Raw genomic sequence first — 9,526 nt, 5'->3', positions numbered from 1 at the left:
AGTAGAACTTTAGGTTTTATATCTATAGAAGAGCTTTAGGTCTTCTTACACCTACCTATCTATAGAAGAGAAGGCTTTAGACCTATGGCACAATTTCGGTGGCTAACGATAAATTTAGGACATTTATCAAATGCTAAATTGCACAGTCGCGCCGTTGAAAGTAACTACCGTTCTATCATTCTTCTTTCACGGATTCGAGAGAGATTTAACAGTAGTTCACAATTTACTCGATCCTGTAACAATGTTGCATTGTTTCAGTTGGTCGACCCTCTTTTTCTGCTTGTTCTTTACTTTCAGAAAAAGTTACCTAACTCTTGGGTTTTTGGGATTCGTTCGACGAAGCTCATCATGCTCCTATTGCCTCTGCTAAGAAATGTGGCCTGATTTCAGGTATTCGACCAGCATATATGTAGTGAGTGCCTGCTGCAGTTATGATATCCTGGAAAGTTCTCTCAGCTACCCGAAGATCTGAGGGAATGGACCGCTCTCCGAAGCGGTGATTGCTTAATTCTCTGTACCATTGCCAATCAGATTTTCTTTGAATCGAAAAGTGCGGCGATCAGAGGTTATGGAGTCGAGTGGTCTGTCAACGAAAGCAATGATCGGAAGGAGGTCAGAGATAAGCAAATTGACGGGTTGCCAGGACACATCATTTATCAGACCTGGTGCTACAATGGCAAACTGTAGCATTCTCCTCTTATTCTCGTAAGAGCGTATTTACTGTGCAAACTGTGGAGCTACCAATTTCTTCGTCCAGTGCTGGTCATTGACTAAGACGGATCGCCAACACATATGATGAGATTTGAAGTCCCCTATCGTGTGTACACATTAAATATCTTCACTTCGGCTATCGCACACCTCTATGCTACATCCATACATTCCATGTATGAGTCACTAGAGTCAATATCAAGCAAGACAGGTCTCTACTGGACAGACTGGTGCATAAGCCGGTTCAGAAATGTACGGCGATCAAAGGTTATGAAGTCGAGTGATCTGTTAATGGAGGCGTTGTTAGAAAAGTGGTCTGAGATAAGCAAAATGCCCGGTTGCTAGGCTAAATCTTTAATCAGACTGAGTGCCACAAAAGTGAAGTCCGGGGAGATGTGGTATTATCATCTTACCCTTGTAGGACTGCCTACATTTCCCGTGCTAAATATGGAGGCATATTACACAAGGCACAGGCGGTATGTAATACCCTACCTTCAATGTATGGTTCAATACAGTCAATCTGAAGCGAGATAGTTCTGTACTTGACCGATAGTCGTAAAAGAAAGGAAAGTCCATCTTATACGGTTCTTGTACGAACCTTCCGCAAAACGTTGAAACCATCACAAACTTTTAAGCTACAGGTGACAGTGAACTTTGTTTCGTGGACCGTGCTGGCCATTATGTTTCAGCTAATATAGCTGGTAAAAGCAGGGTTTCTAGAACTTTTAGATCATTATCGTAGGAAGAATATTTGCCCAGGAAAAAGGAAATATAAGTATTATTAAGACCACAAGGTCTATCTTTGATAAAAATTCAAAAACAATTATCGAAAAACTCCTACTGCACATAATCAAAAATATTGAACTCTTTTGGGGGAGATACCTGAAAAATGAACCGATTTAATCCATCCCCTAACATGATATATGTTTGGATCAAATGCGTTACTCCCTTCCGTAGGGATTGTATTGAACAGTCGGCCCGACCTAGATTAACCCAAATTATCTGTAACTGATGTGGTCCTAACATCTCTGGGGTGTAAAACCAATATTTAAAATTGTTCCATAGCCATAATGCTGATGCTATTACAGAAGTCATATCCAGTAGCTTCTAATTACTTCTATTTGTCCATCCATCATTCTGCAAATGTTTCTGTTTCTGTAAAACCTTCCGAACCACCAGGCACAAAACTTTTTTACATCACTGAAAATCTATCTCCATTGAAAAACAATCATTTATGGCCATTAATCAATCCCTGTCCAATTTGACAATGATTTAATCACTCTCTTTCACTCGCTCATTGTTGGCTGACCTGTCGTATAAAACAAACAAATTTGACAGTAATTTTATTTGGCCAGAAGGCAAAATTATTTTGACATCTAACTGACAAATAATGTCAAATATTTTGTTGTTATTGAATGTCCAGAGATTGAAAGTTGTAAATCAAATTTATTTATTGATTTATTTGGTATTAAAAATAACAACAAAAATGTAAATCATTTAAAAAATGTTATAAACAAAGTGTTACAAAAATAGTTTGGCCACAAATCTCAAGTGTCAAATTTATATGACCTCTTTTCAGAAATTTGAACAAAATATTAGGGGAGCAGCAGAAATGAGAGAAATGAAACAAAACCAACATTCAAGGATTCAAAACTTCGATAAAATAATTTTCAATTTGATGACTTTGTTTCCAAAAACTCCTTCACACATTTGAATGACATTTGTTACCTTGCTTTTAATATTCCTTGAATCACTCATAAAAAACTTATTAATAAACATGAGAACTTCAACAGTTCTTCACCACATGACCATAACCCAACAAGCACAACACAAACATTTCCGCCTACAACTTTATGAGCCTACACAGAAACTCTTTGATATCTTTGCCAAAGTAATTACAACGACCGCCATAGTTTCACTTAATTTGAATATCAACAAATAATTATTAAGAAAAAAACTACAAATCTTAATTCGGTATTCAAACCATAAACAAATAATTTCAAACTTTAATTGTTAATATAAAAAAACAGACTAACCGACCGACAAGGCTTTGTTGATATGCAAGACAATTGTTGGCTTGTCTTAAACCTCACCAGCAATCCAAAAATCCAAAAGAAGAAACAGTAAAGAGATACAATTAAATGGTTTACGATTTAAAGCAATAACAAACATTATTATCAATGTTAACTTCATAATGATGTATTAAAAAAAAAAACAACGACGAACAACTTCATAACCAACATTCTAAACTAAAGATCATAATGCTCATCATCATCATTGCTTGCGAACTTTTTTTCATAGTTCCTCTAAGTCTGTTATAAAACTCATGCCATTGTTTTCTTTTTTTCAAGCTGCTCCATCTCCTAGCATTGTTTCACTGCTGCTGTCATTGTTGTTGTTTTAAAATCTCAACAATTACTCTTCAAAGAGCAATTGAGAGTATAATGCTCTTGAATATTTTTTACTTTTCATATTGAAAGCAAAATCATCCTCAATATTGAAACTGAAAGTTATTTCCAAAGTTGGCAAGTCATGCCTTTCGAACACAAATGATGAACATGATCCTCTCCATAATAATGATGTAGATATTTATTTTATTCATATGTTAGGTAATAATCTAGAAGATCATCATTGCAGCAATAAGGCACAGTGGGATATAATAGCTGAATTCAGTGATTAATGGATAACACTTAGGAGATTTTACAAATCCAAAAAGAGGCATTTTATATAAAAAGTCCACATGATTCACAGGAGAAGTTCCACAAATTTAATACAGAATATAATGGTATAAAGGGGTATAGGGAAATACCCTAATATACAGTATATATAATGATCGCTAAGAAGAACTAGAGATCTTCTGCAGACAGATCGACTGATAATCTGCAAGAAGATCCCCTATATTTCACCGGAAAGGTCTCTTGATATGCTATAGGAAGTCCAATTGATCTTCTATAGGAAGATCATTTGATCTTCTATAGGAAGATCATTTGATCTTCTATAGGAAGATCACTTGATCTTCTATAGGAAGATCACTTGATCTTCTATAGGAAGATCACTTGATCTTCTATAGGAAGATCACTTGATCTTCTATAGGATGATCACTTGATCTTCTATAGAAAGATCACTTGATCTTCTATAGGAAGATCACTTGATCTTCTATAGGAAGATCACTAGATCTTCTATAGGAAAATAACTTGATCTTCTATAGGAAAATCACTTGATTTTCTGTAGGAAGATCACCTGATCTTCTATAGGAAGATCATCTGATCTTTTATAGGAAGATCACCAGATCTTCTATAGGAAGATCACATAATATTCTATAGGAAGATCACCAGATCTTCTATAGGAAGATCACTAGATCTTCTATAGGAAAATCACTTGATCTTCTATAGGCAGATCGCCTGATCTTCTATAGGAATATCACTTGCTTTTCTATAGGAAGATTACCTGATGTTCTGTAAGAAGATCACCTGATCTTCAATATGAAGATCACCTGATCTTCTATACGATGATCAACTGATCTTCTATAGGAAGATCACTAGATCTTCTATAGGAAAATCACTTGATCTTCTATAGGAAGATCACTTGATTTTCTGTAGGAAGATTATCTGATCTTTAATAGGAAGATCACCTGATTCTCTATAGGAAAATCACTTGATATTCTATAGGAAGATCACCTGATCTTCTATAATAAGATCGCCTGATCTTATATATTAAGATCAGCATATCTTCTATAGGAAGATCACCTGATCTCCTACGTGAAGATCAGCTGAACTTCTATAAGAAGATCACCAGATCTTCTTAGGAAAATCGCCTGATCTTCAATACGAAGATCACCTGATCTCATACAGGAAGATCACTTGATCTTTTATAGGAAGATCACCGGATCTTCTCTCGGAATATCAACTGAACTGATTGGATGATCAATTGAACTTCTATAGGAAGATCATTTGATCTTCTATAGGAAGATCACTTGATCTTCTATGGGAAGATCACTAGATCTTCTATAGGAAAATCACTTGATCTTCTATAGGAAGATTACCTGATGTTCTGTAAGAAGATCACCTGATCTCCTACGTGAAGATCAGCTGAACTTCTATAAGAAGATCGCCTGACCTTCTTAGGAAAATCGCCTGAACTTCAATACGAAGATCACCTGATCTCATACAGGAAGATCACCTGGTATTTTATAGGAAGATCACCTGATATTCTATAGGAAGATCACCTGATCTTCTATAATAAATTCGTCTGATCTTCTATATCAAGATCTGCTTATCTTCTTTAAGAAGATCACTTGATCATCTATAGGAAGATCACCTGATCCTCTATAGGAAAATCACCTGGTCTTCTAAAAGAATATATCCCGATATTCTACAGGAAAATCACCAGATCTTCTATAGGAAGATCACTAGATATTCTATAGTAAGATTACCTGATCTTCTATAGGATGATCACCTGATCATCTATAGAAAGATCACCTAATATTCTATAGGAAGATCACTTGATCTTTTTATAGGAAGATCACCTGATCTTCTATAATAAGATCGCCTGATCTCCTCTAAGACCCCCCGATCTTTTATATGAAGACCAATCTTTCTTCTATACATAGAAGACCTAAAGCTCTTCTATGTATAGAAAACCTATGTATAGAAAATCTAAAGCTCTATAGATAGAAGACCTAAAGCTCTTCTATGGATAGAAGACCTAAAGCTCTTCTATGGACAGAAGACCTAAAGCTCTTCTATGGATAGAAGACCTAAAGCTCTTCTATGGATAGAAGACCTAAAGCTCTTCTATGGATAGAAGACCTAAAGCTCTTCTATGGATAGAAGACCTAAAGCTCTTCTATGGATAGAAGACCTAAAGCTCTTCTATGGATAGAAGACCTAAAGCTCTTCTATGGATAGAAGACCTAAAGCTCTTCTATGGATAGAAGACCTAAAGCTCTTCTATGGATAGAAGACCTAAAGCTCTTCTATGGATAGAAGACCTAAAGCTCTTCTATGGATAGAAGACCTAAAGCTCTTCTATGGATAGAAGACCTAAAGCTCTTCTATGGATAGAAGACCTAAAGCTCTTCTATGGATAGAAGACCTAAAGCTCTTCTATGGATAGAAGACCTAAAGCTCTTCTATAGATAGAAGACCTAAAGCTCTTCTATAGATAGAAGACCTAAAGCTCTTCTATAGATAGAAGACCTAAAGCTCTTTTATGGATAGAAGACCTAAAGCTCTTCTATCGATAGACGACCTAAAGCTCTTCTATCGATAGACGACCTAAAGCTCTTCTATGGATAGAAGACCTAAAGCTCTTCTATGGATAGAAGACCTAAACTCTTCTATGGATAGAAAAGCTAAAGCTCTTCTATGGATAGAAGACCTAAAGCTTTTCTATAGACCTAAAGCTCTTCCATAGTTAGAAGACCTAAAGCTCTTTTATAGATAAAAGACCTGAAGCTCTTCTATAGATAAAAGACCTAAAACGCTTCTATAGTTAGAAAACCTGAAGCTCTTCAATAGATAGAACTCCTAAAACTCTTTTAGGTATAGAAGACCTAAAGCTCTTCTATGTATAGAAGACCTAAAGTTCTTCTATGACCTCTTCTATGTATAGAAGACCTAAAGCTCTTCTATGTATAGAAGACCTAAAGCTCTTCTATGTATAGAAGACCTAAAGCTCTTCTATGTATAGAAGACCTAAAGCTCTTCTATGTATAGAAGACCTAAAGCTCTTCTATGTATAGAAGACCTAAAGCTCTTCTATGTATAGAAGACCTAAAGCTCTTCTATGTATAGAAGACCTAAAGCTCTTCTATGTATAGAAGACCTAAAGCTCTTCTATGAATAGAAGACCTAAAGCTCTTCTATGTATAGAAGACCTAAAGCTCTTCTATGTATAGAAGACCTAAAGCTTTCTATGTATAGAAGGCCTAAAGCTCTTCTATGTATAGAAGACCTAAAACTCTTCTATGTATAGAAGACCTAAAGCTCTTCTATGTATAGAAGACCTAAAGCTCTTCTATGTATAGAAGACCTAAAGCTCTTCTATGTATAGAAGACCTAAAGCTCTTCTATGTATAGAAGACCTAAAGCTCTTCTATGTATAGAAGACCTAAAGCCCTTCTATGTATAGAAGACCTAAAGCTCTTCTATGTATAGAAGACCTAAAGCTCTTCTATGTATAGAAGACCTAAAGCTCTTCTATGTATAGAAGACCTAAAGCTCTTCTATGTATAGAAGACCTAAAGCTCTTCTATGTATAGAAGACCTAAAGCTCTTCTATGTATAGAAGACCTAAAGCTCTTCTATGTATAGAAGACCTAAAGCTCTTCTATGTATAGAAGACCTAAAGCTCTTCTATGTATAGAAGACCTAAAGCTCTTCTATGTATAGAAGACCTAAAGCTCTTCTATGTATAGAAGACCTAAAACTCTTCTATGTATAGAAGACCTAAAGCTCTTCTATGTATAGAAGACCTAAAGCTCTTCTATGTATAGAAGACCTAAAGCTCTTCTATGTATAGAAGACCTAAAGCTCTTCTATGTATAGAAGACCTAAAGCTCTTCTATGTATAGAAGACCTAAAGCTATTCTATGTATAGAAGACCTAAAGCTCTTCTATGTATAGAGGGCCTAAAGCTCTTCTATGTATAGAAGACCTAAAACTCTTCTATGTATAGAAGACCTAAAGCTCTTCTGTGGATAGAAGACCTAAAGCTCTTCTGTGGATAGAAGACCTAAAGCTCTTCTATAGATAGAAGACCTAAAGCTATTCTATACATAGAACACTTAAAACTCTTCTCTAAATAAAAAAAACTTAAGTTTTTCTATACATAGAAAACCTCTTCTATAACTAAAATTGATATTAAAAAGAGTTCTCATTGCTATTTTAACCACTGTGCAACATCTCTGAGAATGCATTGTCTTTCCCCTTTTTTCTGCTATTGAGTTGGCCTTAATGTAACATTTTATTATTTTATTTAGTGTTTTTTCTGTTACTGTGTATAGAGAGTAGCACCTTATTGTGGACTATGTTTTGGAGATGATGATGATTTGATTTAAAAATAATGTGAGTTTGGATTTACTCTGTTGGCAACTCCAGTTTAAATATTGGCAGCATTCTGGCGTTGACGTTAGCGTGTCGCGTCACTTTGAAGCCAAGTAGACGTCTTTGCCAAGCCAAAATGATAAAGATGATGATACTCGAGCCATTGCTGGTGCTACGCTGCTACTGCTGCCACAGCGTTGCGGCAGCAGCATTAGCATCAGCATCATCTGTAATTGTTATAAAAAGCAATGCATCGCTGTTTCAAACCCTAATTCAAATCTAACGTGTTGTTCAAAGCGGTAAACCAACCAGACACAAAAACACCACTCAGTACCGAAACAATTGTTCGCCCCCTCTTCAGAGAAAAAATCAAATAAAAAAGAAAAAAAACTAAACCATCAGTAAATATCAAAAGAATACCACACACACTAACAACAACAACCGTATTAAACTAACGGAATATAAAGCAAACTAGCAATAGCTTTTGCGAAAAACGAAAGTGTTTCAAAACACCTTTTTACATTAGAGCAGAAAACAGCAACAACGACAACAAGTGTTAAAATCAAAACCACTAAAACCACAAAGCCCCTAAACCCATAAAGGATTACAACGCAAAACATTAAAAAAAAAACACCAAAAAACAAAGGATTATTATTATTAAACTTCGACTTTAGTTTTGTGTTGAATTATTAACGAATTTATTGTGCAAATAATAGCTGTTTTACTTTTCACCTTTGTGTTCTTTTCCCTTTTTTTTCTGTTGTTTTGTTTTAATAAAAAATTCCATATATTTTCATTTTTATAGCAATTATTTTTATATATAAAAATATCAAATTGTGGATTTTTGTGTTTGTTGTGCCAAGCCAAAAAATTAAGTGGATTTAAATTGAAAAATTACACCAAGTTGCTGCTTTCGAACAAGAAGAAGAACAAAACGATAATAACAACAACAATGATGTCGCTGAAAAATTTTGTTTTAATTGTGAGTATTATTTTATAATTGTAATAAGTTTTTTTAATGTGCAACTAATAATGAAATAAAAGGATTAATTAAAAATACATTTGGAGAGAATAATAATTGCGAAATTTATTGAACAAAAATAGAATTTGCAAAAACGGTCATAAAATTCAAAAGCTTAAAGGAGTTGTTGTGGGACTTGTTGTTATGAATAGACAATTATTATTATTTTTAATATTAGAATTTTATTACAAATTACTGCATGGTAATTTTAGTTTCTTCAACCACCTCGTCTAAGAAGACATCGGCTGACATAAATGTAAAATAATAGTAACAAAGTCTCTTGTCATCCTTTATTTCCATGCTTTATTTCAATTTTGAGAATAAATTTCGCTTATAGCAGAAATTTCTCTATAATGTAAATTTGTACTTCCTTTCAAAATCATGGATGTTAGGACTCGTATGTCAGATATACATATATTCACTGGATTATAGCTGTAGACTATCCCCGAATTTTCACATACAATATCAGGAACCTACGACTTATCCTGATGACTTTATTTTAGTTTATAGTACTAAAATACGTAATTTTACAAAGTCCGATCTGGGTTTGTCAATATTTTCCCTATATATATTCACCATAGATATTTCAAAAACAGTTTGGATCGAGCACACATAATCTTCTGAAAGAATTTATTATGAAAAAACATCAATAACATATATTTTGTGACCGCAGATAACGAAAATGTGAATAAAAACGGTAGAATATGGTCCTAAATCGTATATAAAAAGCGAAAGCTTCGGGAGATGTTAA

At 34.5% G+C, this 9,526-nt stretch overlaps 1 protein-coding gene across 2 annotated transcripts in view; it reads left to right on the top strand.

The window, feature by feature from the left end:
* The first annotated feature begins 8,024 nt into the window (after positions 1-8,024).
* The window catches only part of LOC141387324 (pro-resilin-like), a 99,846-nt gene continuing 98,344 nt past the window's right edge, over positions 8,025-9,526 (top strand). The window contains exons 1-2 of one of the 2 annotated variants that reach the window (XM_073956873.1): positions 8,025-8,155; positions 8,560-8,736. In XM_073956873.1, the coding sequence (XP_073812974.1) occupies positions 8,707-8,736 (30 nt within the window). In that variant the 5' untranslated portion in view covers positions 8,025-8,155; positions 8,560-8,706. Of the gene's footprint in view, positions 8,366-8,559; positions 8,737-9,526 lie in introns of both variants that reach the window. The other variant, XM_073956874.1, reaches the window with a different exon arrangement.

The sequence above is a fragment of the Musca autumnalis genome, unplaced genomic scaffold (assembly GCF_047663935.1).
Source record: "Musca autumnalis isolate F117 unplaced genomic scaffold, ASM4766393v1 scaffold_5, whole genome shotgun sequence".
NCBI lineage: Eukaryota > Metazoa > Arthropoda > Insecta > Diptera > Muscidae > Musca > Musca autumnalis.
Note: the sequence above shows the minus strand (reverse complement) of the source record. Positions and strands in the feature narration are given on the sequence as shown.